Genomic DNA, 22,439 nt, shown 5'->3' with positions numbered 1-22,439 from the left:
TTTAAAAATGATGGATACAGTGATCTGGCATGCTCAGCAATGCTTTTTCTGAACACAATAATCCTGAACATTTATGTGTAGGAATCTAAATGAAGGTTTTAGGCCTTGTAGTTTCTGAAATATGATGTATTATACTGTGAAAGTCTGCCATTTTGCAAAATCTGGGATGGCACTATGTCTAATTTTGCATTCTTTGGCATGATGTACATGTGTACCAAATTTCATGCTTTTACCATAAAGTTCACAATTTTCCCTTATTCACTGAGATACATAGTGAGAATGAGAAGAAAAAAAGCAGAGTTACTGATCATGACCTTTGAGTACAAGTGGTGTTAACACCTCAAGTAAGTGCTCAGCTTCCTGTTTTTACATAAATTTTTTATTGTAATATATACAAAAGTAAATGAAATGTAAAAATTAGAAACTTATGTTAGATAACAAAAGTTAAAATTAAAAAAATATTATGTTAAAAATTTTATGAGATCAATTGTTAGGGAAGTATTCACAGTATGAGCCTGGCATACTGTAATCTGCTCTATTGTTTACTTGAAGCCCTTCCACTGTGATTTATTACTTTTCATTCAAGAGGGTTCAAAGTAAGATAATAAAATTATAAGTTGAAAAAAAATCTTGTGTGAAAAGGTTAGAAGCTGAGGCTGTTAGAATAAGTAATTGTAACTGTCTGTTACAATCTGCAGTCATTCTAGAAAAGAAAGATTTTGGTTTTATTTCATATTTTTCAACTTTCCATTTCATTGTACATTGATGATTTTGTTAAAGTTAGTATTAAGGTAGAGAATGTAAGAAATCAAGTAAAAAGCTTTACTGAAAAAAAAATTTTGTGTATTTATGAATGTTGAATTATTAAGTCAATCTCAATAAAAGGTAATTTAAGTGTTAAGAATAAAAATACTTTTTTCATATCTCATACACATGGCCTCTAGAACGACTAATCTTTAGTAAAAACTATTTAGTGAAACAACTGATTGTTTTGTGTACAACAGACTTGTAATGTTTACTATAAGCTTTCCAAATTTTATGAAGATACACTTAGTACATTCAAATGTATAGTATGTATAGTTTCACAGTTTGATGGTTACAAGGTCAGTCAAATTGACCAAGCATGTATGCATAGGGTTAATTTAAGCATTTTGGTTGATACTAATTGAATAATTAGTTTTTACTCCCTAAATATGCAAAGTATCTCGGAAATTTCTAAACTTTGGTTATTTCAATTACAAATTACAAAAAACATGAAACTTCTGCTTGTTTTAATCCAGTTAGGACTTAAGTAAAAATAACTGTATTACAACAATTTTTAATTCAGAATTTATATGAAATTATTTTATCATTTTGAAACATTTATTTAGTGTAATTCACTATGAAAAATGTTCAAACTAGCATTTCTGCGCAGCTTCTAGAAACTTGCCTGTAAACAATGCACTTATCAATATTCTTAAAACTTTTCTGGTTATCTGAAAACATAGGTTTATATTTTCTAATAAACTTATTCCCTGAGAGTATAATTATTAGTGTTTCATTTCTCGTGATCTTTCTTCTCTTTAAAAGATTTTATTAGTACAGCTTGTGTTTCCACCCTCTTAGGATCTCTCAGCATGTGATCTGAAAAACCACTAATGAAATCCTTCTTAGAAAACAATGACATGCAAGGTTTAACTACCATTTGATACAGGAAATTATAAACTATTTATGCCAATAAAGTAACATGAGAAGTAGTTTTTGATTTCATGCATAGAAGAATAATTAAATGTAATGAGAAGTTTAGAAGACTTGTTAATAATTTTTTTTTGTTTCTTTAGACCTTCTTTTCATTCCTAAAAACTTTTTTGTGTTTTATTTGTTTGAAGATGCAGTAGGCAAAATATTCCAATGACACAACTGTGACTGGAATCTGTATTATTGTTAAATTTCATATTCAAACAACACATAAATAAAAGTTTATGATTTATTGAAAAGAAAGTATATTTATTAAATAAATTAATTTAAGAATACTGCTAACAAAAATATTGTTACCTGACCTGATACTATTTTGATAAGTTAGATCATAGGTCATTGATAAATCTTTGTTAGTTTTTGTGGTAATTTTTATGATTTATAGCCAAAAGTGGTGACTACTGCGATCAGTAAAATAAAGTGTCCAAAGAAATATGTTAACAAAATGAAGTTGAAATTGATTGGATATATAAAATTAAACTTTATGATCAACAATAATAATAAAAATTTAAATTATAAGATGACATTAAGTATTTTTAATGCCTTTTCAAACTCTGTGCCACAACAAACTTTTGGAAATTTCATGACATTGAATATTATAGAAAAACTAAATCAAATTATATTTTTAGATTTTTTTTAATTCATGTAATGCTGACAGGAGTATAGTACACATTATTACAATTAAACAAAACGACCATGAACTTCAGAGAATCTTACAGTTTGTTTTATTTGCTTAATGTTTCAGTTTTATGCCTTCTTCAGGAGCATACAATTTCTGTATTCATATTTTTAACTGAAATTAGGTACTATTTAGTAAGTTTCATGGAATTTGGAGTATGTCCACTGTTAGAAGAGAAAAAAATCAGTGGGTGTTGGATGTCAATGACACCCCAATGGTCTGGAAAGAGTTAATAGACATCTGAATTTCTCCTTATGAGTGAACTATATTGTACATGCATATTACATGCATTCTCATTTTCGTGTCTTTAAAGTGTGTATGTATGTAATGGCAAGTCATCTCTGCTACATATTAACTAATAACCATCATATCTTCTAGGTAGGAACTAATTGACTAATTGGAACAGTAATGATATGAAGGATCTTTCTTGCAAATGTGTGTGTATATATATATATATATATATATGCCAAGATCACACACAATATTGATGTCAAGAACACAATCATTAAAATCAACATGGACCAGACCCAACTTAGCATTTAGCAAAAGAAGGCATTTTCCTGGGGCAATAAAGTGTAGGGGTGTCAAGAAAAGTATTAAAAGGGAAGTAGGAAAACCAGAAAATCTGAGTTTCAAGAAAGGAGAATCAAATCTAAGAGAAAATTAGATAAAAGAAATATAGACTAATATTGAAGGGAAGACAAAATTGATTACATTGAAATATACAATCAGCAACACTTGCAGTAGAGTAATGCCAAAGCAGAAGAAAGGAATCATGTTACATTTCAATACATCAAATACTTATTGTTCCTTGAGGTGCAACTGGTGCATTGTTATCATTGTAGCAAGATAGAGTCCAGAATTATTCAAGGCATATGAAGCATCTATCAGGTGAAGTGAACAGCACAGAAACAAAGTAAATTCAAGATTTGAGAACAGCACTTTCCTCCCTTGCACATTTGAATTCGAGATGAGCCTATAACTACTTACCATTTGTTACATAAATAGGTGTGACTGATGTAGATGAGTTTCCTCCTATTTGAGTGCAATTCAGACTGACATAGAAAGTAGTGTGTTTTAGTTATTTTTTCAAATACTATTATTCTGTTTATTAGTGCTTAATCATAAAATGTTTGAAGTATACATCATCTGTGTGATGCTGAGTACAGGAGATGGAAAACAACAAGGGAAAAGAAAGAAACTCGGAGGTTCCATTGAAGAATGATTTTTAAGGCAGAGAATGAAAGTATGAGCTAAAACATCAAGAATTAGGACTCTCCAAAACGCTACAGAACCCTTAATTAGCTTTATTGTCTGTAATTCCTCTTATAGAAAAAATTAAATCTTCTCTAGAAAATTCTTGGTCTGATGAGTGATTTTCAAGGACACACACTGATGAAGAAGCAGTTGCTGAAGGGATGGAGATTGATGAAAAAAAGAAATAAATCTGTATCTGAATATGAGGGAAAAGATGAACCTATTCAAAACCTGGAGCAACAGTTTAAAAAATGTATACCATTCCTGAGAATACTATTTAGTCTTTGCAATTAAAACAGCAAAGTCCCTTTTTTGATATACAGAAGTTGAAAATTGAGAGTGCACATGACATCAGACAACATTGTATGGGCCTTGACATTGTTCCTACTAATTATCACACTTTGAATTTCAAAGAAAATGACATATTACTAAGTTTCAAATCTTGCAAACTAATTCAATGAGCCCCCAAAAAATTGCACAGTGGTTAATACTAAAAAACTTACAATACACAACAAGAACAAAACACATTTTCATGATATAAACAAAATCTACATTTGATAAGCTCACTCTTAAGTATTCAAAGTCATAAGAATTTTACATAAACTAATATCATTTCTTTCTGATAATTTTAATTTTAGAATGCTTATAATGTCACTTGATTCTCTTCTGTTGACAACATTCAAGACAGCCACGATCAAACCCTTCCACAACTTGTTAATTCTTCATTAGACATCTATCAGCTCATTTATTCTGCAGGTTTATGTGCCCATTTATTTAAACATCACACACCAATACACTACTGATTGCCAATCTGCCCAAGATAAAATTTCAACCACTTTGTCACATTCATCTGCAAGTAAATTAATAATGTTTGCATAGGAAAATCAAGTTCTTTCTATCATGATGCAACGTTCAGAAAAGGTGATCATAACAAACATGATTGTTTAAAGTTTATACATAAAATAAAAAGAGAAATACAAATATATGAATTTTGTAACACCTCAACAATCTCAATCCAGAGACATTAGTGCACTAGAATTCTGTGATGAACTCAGCATTTCAGTAATCATCCTACCACAAACAATTCCAATTCATGCAGTGAAATAGCTAGTAGAGAATAAAGTCACCTCTCTGTTCCCACATGGTGTACGGTGCACTGAGAATTTTCTGACATTGTCACTCACAATTGCTAGTGAAGAACAAATCTTCTCAAAGCTGAAACTAATAAAGACTTACCCAAGTTCCAGGCATGCTTTTGGATATTTACCTCATATTGATTATCAGATCACTGGATGTGAAAGAGCATTTCTGAAATGATCCATGTGCCTCTCTACACACAGTAGCTATTTTTATGGGCCTGCCTCTAGTCTTGAACTATCTCCCACCTAAATCTTTGGCAACAGCCCTCTATCATGTGCAGTAGATTCCCATAAACACTTGCATTTGAAAGTGACATATTGACTTCATTCTTAAACTCAGTACTGCCATTATCAAATGTCTAATTTTTCTCTTCAATTTTGAAAGATTTTTCACAGCCTTTGTGATTGATTTGATTTAGTATTTTCTATTATTGTAGTTACTGTTTCTGACTACTTCCTTCAGTGCATGTTTATTATTCATTTTTCACTATTGTGAGATTTATGATTACATTTACCTTTTTTTTTCATTTCTGAACAGTGATATGCTACAAGCTGTGTTAAGGTTACGCTTCACGTTGTGTTTCAACCCTGTTAATTGACGTTTCTTCAGCCTCATCCTCTTGAGCTTTTAGCTCTGTTTGCAAAACTGAAATGTAATCTGGAATAAGACTAATTATCTACTAGGGTTGTTTGTAGAAGTCGAGATGCCATGCAACATTATATCTCGAAACTCCTTACAGCTTCTGACTGGTCTATGGCTGCTGGAGGTTTTGTATGTGGAAGATGTTACCACCAATTTTTGACGTTAATAGATTTTGCCTTCTTTTCCAGTTCCTCTGTTTCCTGTATATTCTCCATTCCTAAGCCCAATCATGAAGTTGATGTTTTTTTCCAACTCTTCTCTACCTGGTTTTGCTCTGGCCTCGTTATTTGCTGTTGAGGAATGTATCTTTGCTGATCATGTCAGGTTTGTACTATTCTTTACCTTTCTTTACCTGGGTTTCTTCATGATCTTTATTCCATGTTTTCATGCTGTAGATTTAGTCTTTCCCCTGACTTTAGTATCCATGCTAAGATCTACTTGTCTCAACATCATTCCCACTCTCCCCTGCTTTATTCAACTCATTTCCATGATTCCTTTAACATGGATATGGTTGCTCCCCTGATGACTTGTGGGATCTTCAGTTCCTGGAATCCCTTCTGCTTATTTGCCCACTGTTTCTGGTATCCCTTAACAGGGCTCACTTTTCCCATCTTTGCACTCTCCTTACTCTATACCTTCACTGTCTGTTTTCTTCTTATCTCCCATCTGAGGCCCTCTACCAGGATCTAGATAGTTTTTCTAGGATATCTCTGGTTAGGCCTTTTCCATATTTGGGCCAGGGTTTCATCATTGGCTCTATGGTTTCCGTGTAGTTGAAATCTATTCGTTTGTGACACCCTTTTCTCCTTCTTTCATCTTCCTCAGTCCTCCCGACATGGTTTGTGTCTCACCCCACTCGTTATTTTCCATAAGATCTTTGAGGTGTTCCTCTCCTCTAGGAGACTCGGGAAGAAGTTGCTTCCTGTAATATTTCTCTCACTTTTTTATTCTCCCATCTTGACCATTCCCATGCATACTCTCATGTTCCTTAGCATGTGTACCCTCATCCTCTCTCACATTTTCTTTTCCCACCCCACTACCTCCTTTTGCCATTTCCCTTTCTATAGGATTAGTCTTTGACCTGCTGGTGACTATCTCTCTTTGTACTTGATCAGTTTGGATTCTCTGGGGCTACTTTTCTTATTTGCTAATCCTGTGGACTCGCTTCACAGCCAACCATTGGGTTACTCAGGTTTTACCCACTATCTCTCTTTATGTTTTTTCCTCTTCTCTTTTTCCTATTGTTGTTCTTCCACCTACCAATCCTCAGCACCAATACTGTCTTAAGAACACAATGTCAGAGCTCTTGGCTTTGAATGTCATAGAGAAAGTCACTTGCCTATCTATGGGTTACATCTCTTTATTGTCCCCCTGAATACTCATTGTAGTTTTTCTCTGAACCACTTTTGAGTTTTCCCCAGTTTCAAATGAAAGGGTTTTTTTCCTGTTAACAGGTTGTTTTCCTCCAGTCTTTGTTCATGTCTCAGACACCTTTTTGCACATTCCAATAGACCTATTGTCATGATGTTTCCTTTGGTTTGTCCACTATGATACAGTATACTGGTTTTGTGCTGTACCCTCTGACATCGTTTATGCTACTTATGTCTTCAACCAGTTCATGAAGACTTTCGTTTGGCACGTCCACAGCCTCAGCCTTCATTTACATTCCTTTCTGGACATTTGACTACATTTTGCTTCTACTTGGTAGAACTTATACAGCTACATTCCATTCCCCCTCCAAGAGGTTGTTCATTTGGAATGGTTGGTCTTATTTTCTTGGTTGTACCTGATTCCAACTATATGTGATCCACCTCGGAGTCCTTTTTACTTCACACTTTATATGGGCTAATCCTTCTCCATTTTGTCTGCAAGTCATGGAGTGTCTGATCACCCCAACTCTTTTGGCCCTGATCCCACTTCCAGCTGCTTGGGCTGTGGACACCTTCAACCTATATTGATCTCCTCTTTTCTGATATCTGCCTTCCCTTATGTGTCTTGGTTATGTTCCATGACACTTCTTATAAATTTCTGTTGTTAGCACCTTATTGGCCACCTGTGTTGGTTTTCTCTTCACCACCACTTCTTCCATCAGTGATGTTCCTCTTGTTCCAATTTTCTACATTACTTTTTCATTCAGAAGTGTCGTCCCTTCATCTTCATGTGAGGGATCATGCATTCCTTACTTGATGGGTAGTTTTTCATTTTATGTCGTCTGTCTTTTGTACTGCTAAATTAATCCTTTCACTCTCTCTTTTCCCAATGCAAGTGTCATTTTTATCACCACTGGTCTATCAGAAACTCTGGATCATCCATCTGTTGCTTATCATTCACACTTCTTTACCAGGCTGTTTGTGCAGAGATAGTCAGTCTACACCATGGTAAGATATTGTGCAGCCTTGTCAGCCACCTTTTGCCCTTTTTTCTTTTGCTGTTGCTCCTTCCTTTCTTCCCCTATCCTTCTGTTCTTTTTTTTTTCTCCACTTTTGATTCGTTTGCCTGATAGGACATTTTTGTAGTTCTTTAGACTCTCATCCAGATCCCATTTTAACCATTGGCCCCTTGTTCTTTCTCCCAACTTTCCTTGAAGGCTCTTTTCTTCTCCTTCTGGCTTGAGGTCATTGCTGTTCCATTGTTTTTGCCTTATATTCCACCTGTACTCTGGTCTACAATTCTTAATTATTTTTGTTCCCTGACTGCTCTTTCCTTCCATAGCTTTGGAAGGAGACAGATTGTTTTCTCCCATTACTCATTCAATGTTTTCAACCCACAGTGATTGTTCCAACCTTGGTCATCTTTTGTAGCCAATTCAGGTGATATGGTGTTTCTTGAAGTACACGACTCCCTTTCTCAATGCCTGCATTCCTCTATTCTGGCTGTGACCCTCCTCATCTGGGGATATTTAGTCATCATTCTTATTAGTTGGGTTCAGCACTTCATCTAGATCATTTGTTCTTCCTTAGAGTTTGACACTCACTGACAATATCCCTTCATCCCTTGACTCACCGTTGTCATTCCCAGTTCCTAGTTGATAGGGTGGACAACTTGGAGAGTTCTTGATCAATAATGCAATTCTTCCAGTGAACCTGAGTGAACAGCAGAATGCATAGGGAAGTAGGGCAGAGGTGTCCATATCAGTGTAGTGCAGATCACCTCTACTCTCTTTTACACCAATTTCCTAGTGGTTTTGAAAGGTTGCATGAAGCAAAGTGTTCTCCCATTTTTATATGTATGGGGAGTAAATTGTACAACAGAACACATAAAAAACATACAGTTTGATTATTGCCCTAACTGTACTATGCATCATGTCCATCTGATTTGTTATGTGAAAAGGTTGATTGGTCATTTATTTTTTTTCTGCCCATTTCTGCAACACATTGTCTCATTTTTGTCTTTCTCCTTTCATACTTCCAGCTGAGAAGGATGGATTATCCTGTGGGTGCTACCCCCCTTGAATAATGACACCTGTTCTGAATGCTCCTCTAAGTTTTGTCATTTGCATTGGCCCCACCACCACATCAGTGTAAGACTCTAGTAACTGTATGTAGAGAGGTAAGTGGATCATTTTGGAAGTTAACATTTTCTTTAGCTGAAAATGTATTCCCACTCTTTTTTCCCCACTACTGGTGCATGTTATTCTGCTCTATCTAAGAATGAAGTTAATTTTGAGTGCAACTGCTTATGGGGATCGACTATGCATGAAGGATATGTCACACTCTTATTGGTGGAGGACTGTGGCCACATGATGATTAAATCATGTACTAGTGCAGTTCAAGTCAAAACATGTGATTTAAGTAGGAGATAATTCAAGGCTAGTGGCATGTACGTAATCTCAAAAACAGACGTGCAAGATATAGCTTCTGTGTGAAGAGAGGTAAGTATCTATCAGGAATACATTTTCAGGAAAGAAAAATGTTAACTTTTGATGCAATACATACCTCTTCACACAGAAAGCTATCTTCCCAGTGCTTCTGCCTTAGAGATTTGCATGCCACTAGCCTTGAGGCAATTCCCACTCCTGTGAATTGTGCTACTGCATAATGACATTATTATGCAGCAAAAGTCCTTCATCAATAAGAGGGTGACACAACCTCCCTGCACACTAGCTCCATCTATGATTTCGCACTTGTGATCTTTGTTCCTCGCAATGAACACATCAGACATATTTTTCTTTGTCAATTTAACGAGATTTGTGATGTTTAGGGAAGTTACTTTCCTTCTTCCTCACTCCCACTCAATATCTTATTCACTGGAACAGGGAACAGTTTTATATCTGTGAGATATAGGCCTTGAAATAATTGGGACACACACATATGTACTACATCCATTGGTTCTTGCATGACCAGAGGTATGCCTCACGAGATTGTTTGACCTCAGTGGTTCTTCTGTTCCTTCCTCCATTCTACTATTTGTATGGATGGCTGGATTGATCCAGTATCATCCTCCATGTCCCATTACCTCCACAAACACTGTTTATACACCCATTCACCTATGATTCCCCTCTTGGTGGGAAGCATCCATGAATGTCAATTTTACATCTGGCACATGGACATCAAACAATTCCTCCAGCTTACATTGGCATTGCTCACTTGGGGACTCCACTCCTTGTTGCCTAGTTGACATCTCTCTTTCTAATGCCCACCAGTCTTTCCAGCCTTTACCTTGGATCCTGGTTTTGACTGAAGACATTATTTGTTGTTTACTCTTTGTGGTACCCCTCTGGCTGGCTTAACCTTGGTTTCCTCTTCTATGCCACCTGAAAACCCAACCGTCTCTTCCCCTGCCAATTATACACTCTATTGTTTCAACATCTGTCTCATTTCCTTCATAAGATCTTGTCCTTTCACCTTCATGTTTGGATTAGTTCAGTCCATCACCCATTGAACTGTACATTCCCATCTAGTAATCCTTTTATTCCTTATGCTGGGCTTCATTCTACCTAGTCCTTCTACCTGCATGGGGGATGTGGCTTTGACATTGGTCCATATGTTACTACCTTTCTCCTAATCATTCTGCATCAGACACCTCGCTTTCCTTTACTAGGCTGTTCTACAGGGTTAAGCTGTCTCCACCTTTGCTGGTTATCAGGTAGCCTTCTTTTCATCCTTTTGCTTGTTCAGTACTGCAAAGTGTTTCCTCCACTGTTCTCTCCACCTTGTTCTGGTCCTTCCTTATCCATAGACACCCTCACCCTGTTCCCATGCTCGACTGGGACATCAGTGTCATACAGCACACTCTTACCTATTGGCAACCAGCAACTTTTTACCCCTTCTCTTCAGACATCTTCTTTCTTCTCCCTTTTGGTCACCATTGTTCAAATCGTTATGCTGGCGACTTATCCCATGCCCTTTCCACCACCCTCGTGTACTTACTTTTCCAGACAGGTCCTCCCTCCCTCTGTCTTCAGCTGCTCAGGGAGGAGACCTCTACCCTTCTGCTCTTTCCCATTCTTCTATGCTCAATCGGATCCAAAGAGACTTTTATGCCCTGTTCATGCAGTTTGTTGCCACATAGCCCATACCTATCATTTTGCAAATAATAAGAGATTGTAGATTGCAAGAATGGGATATAATCTCAATGACAATATGGTGAGGAAGTACAAAAAGTAATGATATTTATGTCATGGTAAAACCAAAAAACTTATTAATGTTAATAGTGTTTTATGTTTTAAAAGTTCAGTATTAAAGTGTATTTACAGTTGGGTAAACTTAGCAATAGCTGTAATAATGCACTAAAATATTTTATGAATAATACTCGGACAAAAATATTTATACCTCTAGCAACTGGGAAAGCTGCTACTGTAGAAGGAGGATCTTCAATTGCCATTTTTGAATTTGGTGTAGTAAAAGAGGAGGAAGAAGAGATCTGCAATGAAACAACCGAGAAAAATAAGGTAAACTGTACATCAGGAATTATTGTAGTACTATGTGCCTGCTACCTCCTTAGTTAATAAGTATATTTTTAAAACTATTGTGTTTTTAAGAGTTTCCAGTTTGGATGCAGAGTTGCTCAAGTAACATTTTAACTTTTCCTGTTTTGAAAGCATGCAAGATGTGGGTTTTATAATAGGCAATTAACCAACTTTCTTGCAGGAAAAATAGCAAGTGACATCCAAAAATAGAAAGGTGTTTTTTCTGTCAGTGAATCGGATAATGGTCAGGGATAGCTGTGTCCTAAAGGTCAACTCCCAGTGGATACTGATATTGAATGTGAGGTGTGCTTCATGTGCAAACTTGGCTTTGTTTGTGTATTTTGTTTTTGTATAAAAAAAAGCCAGTTTTGCCCCTGTTACACAGAATTAGACTGATATGTGGTTGAGATAGCTTTTAAACTTCTTTTTTTTTTAGCTGTTAAATCTGTTAACTTTTAGGCAAATTTTCCATTGTACATAGCTTTAGACCTTTTATGTCAATATATTGAGACCTTTAAGTGTAGTATTTAGTAGTTTTTAACTTTAACATTGGATTTCAACTAGTAATTTATAGTTACATTTGCTTTGTTAGGAGCCAGCCCAAAAACTCGGGAGTCTGTGTGCCTAACCTAATTTCAATACTGTTTGTACCGGGAAATAGGGGCTATGCTAGTGCCTCGATTGTCCATGCTTTTTTCTTTTCCCCAAATTTTCTCAAAATAATTATACAATTCTAAACAATAATTTACATGTTTTGGAGAAATTGTCACTCAGAAATTAATTTTGTTTGCAAAAGTTCAGTTGTTGCATCATAACCAGGGTTTTCACATGTAGGATCTGGCATGAGTTCAAATCGTAAGTTGGCCGGTTCAAACCTAGCCTTGCCTCTTTTATTTTTAGCTGTTAAGAAAAGAATGCAAAATATTTGTAGCTTGGTTAACTTTATTTGATTAATGATTAAAAACATAGTATACAAAAACACAAAATACACTTTAAAATTTCTTAAAGATTTCACTCAACTTCAGTTGTCTACTGTTGTATGTTACATGGTTGGCATCCTTTAACCAAAGATGCATCTTCAGGTTGTGTTGGGGCATCACCCAGTTATGCATTGCCCTCTTCCTTTCAGATAATTGGTATCTTCAGTCTGTTTTAACAAAGGCTTTTTCATAATAATTTCCAAGCATAGATTTGTACTAATTTTTTGACTTATTTTTCAAAGGCAAATGCACTTCCGTGTCTATAGCAGAAAATGTGATGAAATTTAGGACTTATTTATGCCGATGCTAGCGATTAAATTTAATTCAAATGGGAACAGACAATCAAAAGAGAAAGTATTATGGGAGAAAAAATGTAATTGGACTCGTGTAACTCCCAAAATTTGGAGTAATTTAATGTGACTGACTGATTGTCACTTGGCCTTTATGATTATGACAACTTTTATAATTTTTCAAGATAGTGTGATTAAACAACAATAAGAAGATTATAGTTGAAAACAAGGAAATTTAATATATTGAAAAATTTTATTGATTTTAAACAATGGACTAACTAGTGAGATACACTAGTGCTTGGATTAGCTGCTGTTTCTGTTATCCATGATTTTTTGCTTTCCCCAGACCAGTGCAGATAATTGAGGCACTAGTGTATGTTTATTCACTTTCACAGCAATGAGTGCATGCTAATGATCACATGATATGAACAATTACTTGATAGTATTGCCTGAACTAACTGCCTTTGGTCCCGTCTGAGTCTAAACACATGCACTGATTGGTTGAATTAAGAGACAGAAGAAAAACAAAATGGCATAAAATTAGGACTTCATTCCTGAAAAAAGTGTGAAGAAGCGCTGAATCTGCCATTAAAATCCTAGAAATAAAGTTTGATTTAGGACTCAAACAAGAAAATAATTCTGGACTTTTGAAAGTCCAGAACTGTTCTAGATTTGAGTTCTATTTAGCACAGCCCTATGCACAGATAAAAAGGGAGAAAATACTAAGCACCACATTATTATTTTGCATTTATCGATTAATATCTTATTATTCTGATTAAAGCATTTATGAAAATAAGTTGGTTATTTCTGATAGGAAGTACAGAAATTTTGTCTGAGTAACTGCATAAGTATAACTCACAAGTTGGGAAAACTCTTGTGTTTGGTTTTCTCAGTGATACCACTAGTTGTTTTTATTACTGATATGTTAATGTGTTTTTTGTATTTCAGAACATTTGTGTCCCTGATGTGTTAGAAGAAGATGAGGTTATTTCTGAGTTTAGTGAAAGTGATGATGATGATCTGCATTGTTCCAAAGATAATACTTTGAGTGTGAAAAAAGAAATTGAATTTCAAGAAGAATTGCAAGAAGTTGATTCTGGGTTAGAAGGTACATCTGGTTAATTGAAATATCTACACTAGATGAATAGAGAGAGTTCTTCATAAGATTAAGTCTTAGGAGTAATGTAAAATTCAGAGAACATAAAATGCATGACACAGGGTATTTAGATCCATTGTTGTTGTTTTTTTTTTGTCTAATGGCTAATATTTCTGCCATAGTTTTCTAATAGAAGATCAAACTACACACCAAGAGAAAACTACCATATTAGCTGGATTACATTGGTTACAGAAACATTAGAGGGCCCATACTTTTGAGAATCTATGCATTTATAGTGAAAAACCACACTGCCCACCCCAATAAAAAGTGAATTGAGTTGCATATAATGTTTACAAATTAAACAATGATGGTATGTTAAACCCATATTTTCCAACAAACAGTGGAAGATCCACAGCAATAATACTGTAAAGCTCAAGCAGTCATCTGCAAAGTTAGATGATCATTTTAATTTTGCAAATGTGTTCCAAATATGTGGTTAAAGTCCTAATGAAATAACTCTTCTAATCCATGGAATTAGGCCCCGACTTTAATCACTTTACCCTCACTTTCTAGATATACTTCTCTAATTTTATCCAGTAATTCTCTATTCTAAATGTATACTAACACCACATACTCTATTCTACGACCTCCATTCTTGTTTCTGGACTCCATACATTTAGCCTACAAAATAATTCTGTATGTCTTTTTGCACCATCCACTTTTCCTTGTGAATTTTCTGTATGTATTCTATATATATGGAGTCTACCTTAAGCATCTCTTTTGTTAGTCTATCCTTATGCTATATTTAACACTACATAGTTCTTCCTTGCTGTTTTTGACATCTTCCAATACCCTTTGAAGTATCAGGTGAATGTATTCAGACAATATCCAATTTCACAGGATGTCTGTTTAAAGGATGTCTTCATCTAAGCAAGACAACAGCACATTCCATCTTTACAGTTCCTCTTTAGATTTAAGATGTAAGTAATTATTTTTCAAGATGCTTCTTATACAAATGCAAAACATATGAATCCCCACCCCACACACACACACAAAAGGAAAATAACATAAAAGGGCTTATTATTTATAAGAACTTATGATTTCCCATGTAGGAGTATACTTCACACCTCAACTGTACTGTCTGTGGATCAATAGGTGTTCAAGATTTCAGAATATTACTTAATCCATTTTCATATAATTATATCATGCTAATTAAAGATTATGAAGCACAGTTGCTGAAATAGTTTTAATAAATGAACTACACTATTTTGCTCTGTTAAGCTCTTTTGATCAATAAATGTTTGGACTATTATTTAGCCTACATTCAAATGATAATTAGAGTATGATTACTTAAATAATTTAGTGCAGTTGCTTACAAAGTTGATGATAAATTAACTTCACTGTCTTATGATTAGTTAATAGACTTGAACAGTAGTTAAACTTTTGTTGGACTGCAGAAATTCATTTCTTTACTGCTACGTTTTAACAAGCTGTTAACAATCTATATAACTGGTGAGGAAGTGCTTTGTATATTTAATAGAAATGCTTTTTTAATCTTGAAACATTCCTTGTTTTCCTTTTTCAGAGCAGTGCTAAAGTGACTCCTTTAATATTAACTTTCCTTCATACAGTTTTTATTTCATTTTTTTATATCTTAATTAACAAGTACATTATATGCATATATTTTGTTGTGAAAGTGTAATGACAATAAATTTAGAATAACATGATTAGAATTCGTTTTTTAGTTGAGACAAAACAGTGTCAAATCATGAGCTTGTACATAATTAAGTTGTTGGAAACCTACAACGTGACCTGTAACCTACTTTGTACTCGTGTTGCTGATAATTTCTTCTGTTTTTCTATGCTAGAGTGTTACATTGTTCTTTAGATTTTATTGCTTATGTGACAAGATGTTAGAGTAAAAACCCTATATCTTTCACTTGTTATTCTTCAGAAGTTTTATGTACATATTTACTGAACTTGTAACTGTTCCTAGTTTGGCAGTATTAGGACAAGAGAATATTTTGTCATTCTTTCCATATTATGGGGCTAATTTTTCCATGCCATTACAGAATGTAAATTTCAACACTATGGTAATGCTTCACTGATACCTGTTGACAACTGAATGAGCCAGAGTGAGAATACTTATCATTCTTTAGAATTCCCATATACTTGTACCGAGGGCATGTCATGAGAGTTCTGCTTGAATGAACATACTGATTAAACTTAGGGTCTGAAATAACTATCATGGTACCCCATTCTTAACTATATAGAAGGAAGCTATCATATGGTACCGGTATATTTTAGAAGAAGTCAATTTAATAGTACTCCACAAATAAACTTTGATAAAAACAGTGTTTAACACTATATATATATATATATATATTAAGTTTTGTTGTCATTCCACGGCCCAAAAAGCATAGAGAATTGTCAGTATAACAGAGTTTACATAAAAGCTTTATATGATGCTGGTTGGACTCTCCAAAAATTGTTGCAGACTTGTACACTTGTCAAGTATACCCTAGATCGTGGGACCAAGACAGTTAAATGTGAAAATAGGAAAGGAAGAGGCAGAACTCCTAAACTCAATGATACTGATGTTAAGTGTCTTTGGTTATGCAACCTTTGGGACAGAAGGAAGACTGCCATTGATCTCAAGCATGAGATAAGTTACCATGTACCAAATGACAAAATAGTATCCAGATCTACAGTATGAATAAGACTCAATGAGAATGGAGTATTTAGTCGTGTAGCATTTAAAAAACCTTTACTTCAATCTCCAAGTATTGTCAAGAGACTGAAATTTGCTAAAAAGTACAAAAACTGGACTGTTGATGATTCCAAAAGGGTGTTATGGATGGATGGATCCAAGTTTGAAATATTTGGTTCAAAGCATAGGTTGTATGTCCGGCAGAAGAAAAGTGAAAAATACTTACCTCAATGCATAGCACCTACCATGAAGCATGGGGGAGGCAGTGTGATGGTTTGGGGGTGTTTTTCTGCTGAGGCAACAGGAGATATTTGTAAAATAGATGGAATAATGGACCAGTGCAAGTACCATCAGATACTAATCTGTCATGGTATACCCAGTGGTTTGCATATTATTGGTCAATAATTCTACTACCAAGAAGAAAGTTACCCCCAAACACTCATCCAACCTATGCAGAAATTACTTAGCTAAGAAAGAAGCTGCTGCAGTCACTCAAATGATGCAATGGCCCCCACAGAGCCCTGATCTCAACCCAATTGAGCAGATCTGAGATTTGATAGATCAAAAACTTGACAAATCAAAAGTTACTTCCAAAGAAACTTTATGGGAGTATATTAGAGACATTTGGAGTAAAATCCCAAAGGACACTTTGATTAAAAATGTTGCAACAATGCCTGCAAGACTGTCTGCAGTTATTAAAGCAAAATGGGACACACAAAATGTTTACTGTTATTGAACTCAAGCACTTCCACTGTGTTTCTGTTGTACTAAATATGAAGCTTAATAAAATTTTGAAGTTTCACCTGTGATTTGCCATCCATTGTTATTTGAAAGTAGCCTGAAATCTAATTTTTAACTTTGTCCTTACACTTTTGCACAGTACTGTGGATGTCTATGAGTATGTTCTTTTTGTGTGTATGAGCCATATGTCTTTTGTTTTTTATGAGAATATCCACTGAATGGATGCTATCCATCAGCTTAACCCTATAGCTACGGGTCAGGTGTCAAAGCCCATGTCATTGCGTTTGTTGACCTGCATTCAATATGTTATTGAACTACTGTTTTATGAATCTATATCAATAAGTATGGTATCAAATTGTAGATTATAATTCAAATTTTAGAATTATATGTTAGTTAATTTCTTAATTTAAAATTAAATAATTAAAAACACAGCTAAACATGGATTTTTGTGTGTCACGTGGTGTGTTAAATGCAACACTGGTTTGTATTAAATGTTTGTGATGTCAAAATACAAAATCTACAGTTTCGTACAAATTAGGAACTCAAAGTACCAATATTGACAAGCTAGAATATAAAATAAGAACCTCTTATCTTTTCTATTTGCTGAGATATCCCTCCTGTAGTGAATCAAACACAGTGACTGCTTGCCCACCTATTTCTGTGTTTGATCCCTTATATACACTTTTTTCTATATATGACATGAATAACCAATCAAAATCTCAGAATGTCATCCTAGTGGTTTTCTCAGCCATTCTGATGTGTTATTGTGTTAATCTCATTCTTTTCACATAAGATTTCAAACGATAAGGTAAGTCTTTAGTGAGCTCAAAATTTCATATCCTTTTTAAACCCAAATACAGCTTAGTTACTATGCTTGATAAATTATAGTGGAATTCTAAGGTATTGATATAATAATTTATGATTTTTTTGGTTATTTAAAATGTATATATAAAATCTAAAAAAAAAATGTTTTCACATTCTCCACATGGGAAATTTCATAAGGCTTAGCAACCTATGACACGCAGCCAATGAGTACAAAGGTCATAACTAGAAAAGATAATTGTTTGCTTTACTTCTTTATTTACTTTTCTATGTTTTAAGAAAAATACGTTTAAGAACTTATTTGTATAGTAATAATGTATAATAATTGAAATGTGACTGTATTTTACAAAATACTAGTCCACTAAAACACAGCCAAGACAGGTCACTTTGTAAAGATTAAAGGTCAGTTATATATTATTGAATACTGTAACACAAATGCACATGTGCTGCATCATTGTAACTTCTGTATTGTTAGTCAAGCACGGCTGGAAGGTCAATATAATAAAAATAATAAATATATATATAAATGTATAATGTTATGAGATTTAAGCTATTTAGACTAAACATTTGTGTTTTTGTGTTACAATTTGTAGTCATTCTAGAACAAACAAAGCTTAATTTATATTTTTTTTTCCTAATTTTTTATCGAGGTTACGAAGTTGGTCAAATTAAAACAACCAATAAAGAAATACAGTAGTGAAAATAACAAATAAAATAAATAGTTTTCTACAAAAAATTTGATAATTATCTGGAGATTATAAATATTTTGCATGTGAAATTTGAACATGTTCTAATGCATTAAAGTGCTTAAAATCAAAAGTACTTTGCATGTTGAATAGTCAATATTCTGAAAGAAAAAGGTTTATGAGAAAATTGTAATACTTAATTTAGAAACCTGATATTTTGTGTACAAAATCCTTGTAAAGTTTACCAATAACCTGCAAAATTTTGTAAAGATGTACGTACATTATCAAAAATCCTAGTATAATTACTCTCATGGATACTATCACGATTACGAGCTGGGTGGAATCCACCCAGCCTCTAATGGAAGAATTAAATGGTGTCTTTATGTACTTTTTAAGAGTTAGTTTATTGGACAATTACAAAATTTATTAATGAAGATATGAAATTCATGTGATTCTTTATTTGATTATTATAATAGCTTCCTTTCATCTTTTATTATAGATCCAAAGACATTTGTAAATAGCCAGTGTGGAAGACAGTTTCTTGTGGATCAGACTCCAAATACAGAGAGAAGCAACACTCAGAAACTCAGCAGTGATGGTTTGTTTGGTAAAACACTTATAAGAGAAAATGACTTTAAAAAATGTCATGTTCCCTGTGTTGGAGATAAACTATACAGTTGTTTTGTGTGTGGTCAAGAATATGGCAGTAAAGGTCAACTTGACATGCATGTGAGGGTGCATACGGAGGAAAAACCATACAGTTGTGTAGCTTGTGGAAAAAACTTTAAAAATAATAGTAACCTAAAACTGCATCAGAGAACACACACTGGGGAAAAACCATATAGTTGTATTGTGTGTGGGAAAGAATTTGGAACAAGTAGTAACCTAAAATCACATGAGAAGACACACACAGGAGAGAAGCCGTATACTTGTGTAGTGTGTGGCAAAGAATTTTTAACAAATTGTCACCTAAAAAGGCATCTGAGGACACACACTGGGGAGAAACCTTACAGTTGTGTTGTGTGTGGGAAAGAATTTGGTAGTATTAGTAACCTAAAATCACATGAAAAGGTACACACTGGAGAGAAACCATACAGTTGTGTAGTCTGTAGCAAAAAATTTAGAAGTAATAGTAACCTAAAATTACATGAAAGAATACATACTGGTGAGAAACTGTACAGTTGTTTAGTGTGTGGCAAAGAAATTGGAACATATAGTAACTTAAAATCACATGAGAAGATACACACTGGAGAGAAGCCATACAGTTGTGTAGTTTGTGGCCATCAGTTTAGAAGTAATAGTAACCTAAAATTACATGAGAAGGTACATACTGGTGAGAAACCATACAGTTGCATTGTATGTGACAAAGAATTTAGTAGCAGTAGTGACCTCAAAAAACATCAGCGTATTCACACTGGAGAGAAACCATACAACTGTGTTGTGTGTGGCAAAAAAATTTGCAACAAACAGTAACTTAAAAGAACATCTGAAGATACACACTGGGGTGAAACCCTACAAGTGTGTAATGTGTGACAAAGTATTTGGAAGCAGTAGTAACTTAAAAAAACATGAAAAAGTACACACTGGAGTAAAACAATAATTTATTTTGTGTGTAGCAGAGATTTTCACAAGAAATATTTGGAGAAAAACAATATAGTTGTGTTTGTGGTAAAGAACTTGGTATGACTAGTCAACTAAACTTGATGATGCATATTGAAAATACATTATATAACTGTATAGACTGCAACAAATAATTTAGAGCTAATGTTACACTAAAAAGTGTGAGGTATCAAACACTAGAGAAAAATTATAAAGATGTAATGTATAAGCAGTAATTATACATCAGAAGATCCACAGTGGAAAAATACCATTTAGTTTTCTCTTGAGTGGTGGAAGTAATTATAACCTAAAACTATATTATTTGTTCTATGCTGATGACAAATGATACAACTGCTTTGTGTTTGACTGGGAATTCAGTTACATTCACCTCTACTTAGACATCAGGTCAATAATTATACATTTTTTTTTAAAGATGTGAAGCAAAGGGCTTTAAAGACAAAGTTATGTACCTAAAGTTATACATCACAAATCTTAAAATACTAACTTATTACAATTGTCTAAACAACAAAAGATGTGTATAGAATTGTTTGTAATGTATTCAGTCTTTATTATTGGTCCAAACTTGTTTCATAGAATGGTGAAAGTTACATTGTTATACAAGGATTTATTTTTCATAAAACTTTACTTTTCTTACATAATATTCTGAGGTTCTAAATATAAATATGTATCAGGTGTATATTGTCAAATTACAAAGTGTAAGGTAGTTAAAAAATATAATCTACCAAAAGACTGAATAAATCATGTTTACAGTTGTTAAATGATTAATACTTCATGTAGTGTGCATGATCCTTTAACGTTTGTTTAACTCTTATTTATTAACCTGTTGGGTTTATTCAGGAACATATTTGTTGGTTCAAATATCCTGATATTTATAGTCCAGTATAAATTAATGTTATTGTACCCTTAGAATGACCTTAAATCTACAAAAAATATTTTGAATAACTTCAATGTAAACCTTGCATGTTTATCTTTATTATTTTGTATACTTTACAGATCACCTAGTATCACAATGGATTGATAGATCAGAAACTTTTTTACTCTTAGCAGCATAGAATTAGCACCATTGCTGGTTTTCATTAGTTAATAAAAGAATAAAAATAATTTCACGAATATTTGTTTGAAGACAGCTTACTAACTTTGAATACTTAGTGCTATGAATCTTTATTATATAGCTTTTACAGATAATTAAGAAAATAAAGTTATATCTAAACTCCTGTTAAACATTTACCCAAAGAACCAAGACCTCATTTTGGAGGTAAAAGACGTTGGTCCGGGTTTAAAATATTGGCATTTTCCTTTTATAACTATGACCCATATTTAGTTGATTCAAATGAAGTCCAGAAAAACCACAAAACACCAAATGCAAAACAATTCATGAGTTGGCTTCTTCATGGTTATGCTTTAGTGCTTGGACATCCTAGGTGCTTTCATTTATGACCACAGTCTTGTCCTCCTCCTGAAAGATAAAATTCTGTTGTGATTTATACAGAGAATAGATCTTTTTGACCATAATGTACAAAAGAAACATTGTAATAAAGCCTTGTTTTCTAGAGCCTTGATGAATTCTTATAAAGGTGGATTCTGTAAAATCTCTTTGATCTCATAAGGTTTCAACACTTTCATTGACCTTGTTTCCTTTCAGATGACTTTAAATGCATCTGTAATATCCAACATAGCAAACGTGAATGCAGTAATAAAGCAAAACTCCATATATTATATAAAATAGGATGCAATACAACTATCCCAACTTTAATTGTCATGAAACGTTTAACCTTTCAGAAGGACCATCATAACTCCACGTGTATGGTTATCAATCACAACTGCAGTTGGTAAAGCATCATCAGGAGATTTTCCTGACCAAAACCCCAAGTCCATTTTTATTTTTCAGTGTGACAGTGAGTATAGGTTTATTGCTGTGTTTGAGAGTTCGTTCATCTTGATAAAGAGAAGGAGGCATTTATCACATTCATGAGTCACAGTCATTTTCTTTATGTTCATCTCATCACCTCTGATAGCCATCTGTGAAGAACAGCTAATTTATTAACAGACTTTTGCTTTCCTTGTCTCTTTCCCCTTTTTGTGCATTTTGTGTTAAAACTTCCAAGGTCCAACTGTAATTGTATACTGCATATCA

At 33.9% G+C, this 22,439-nt stretch overlaps 1 protein-coding gene across 6 annotated transcripts in view; it reads left to right on the top strand.

Annotated features, from left to right (window-relative positions):
* LOC106461085 (zinc finger protein 572-like) overlaps positions 1–21,857 on the top strand; it is a 37,519-nt gene extending 15,662 nt beyond the window's left edge. For 4 of the 6 annotated variants that reach the window (XM_013920875.2, XM_022387946.1, XM_022387945.1 and 1 more), the window contains 3 exons: positions 11,230–11,342; positions 13,579–13,738; positions 19,185–21,857. In XM_013920875.2, the coding sequence (XP_013776329.1) occupies positions 11,230–11,342; positions 13,579–13,738; positions 19,185–20,158 (1,247 nt within the window). In that variant the 3' untranslated portion in view covers positions 20,159–21,857. Of the gene's footprint in view, positions 1–5,640; positions 5,777–11,229; positions 11,343–13,578; positions 13,739–19,184 lie in introns of all 6 variants that reach the window. The other 2 variants (XM_022387948.1, XM_022387947.1) reach the window with 1 other exon arrangement.
* The last annotated feature ends 582 nt before the right edge of the window (positions 21,858–22,439 follow it).

This window comes from Limulus polyphemus, unplaced genomic scaffold, assembly GCF_000517525.1.
Source record: "Limulus polyphemus unplaced genomic scaffold, Limulus_polyphemus-2.1.2 Scaffold894, whole genome shotgun sequence".
In the NCBI taxonomy this organism is placed as follows: Eukaryota; Metazoa; Arthropoda; class Merostomata; order Xiphosura; family Limulidae; genus Limulus; species Limulus polyphemus.
This window is presented reverse-complemented; position numbering and strand designations above follow the sequence as displayed.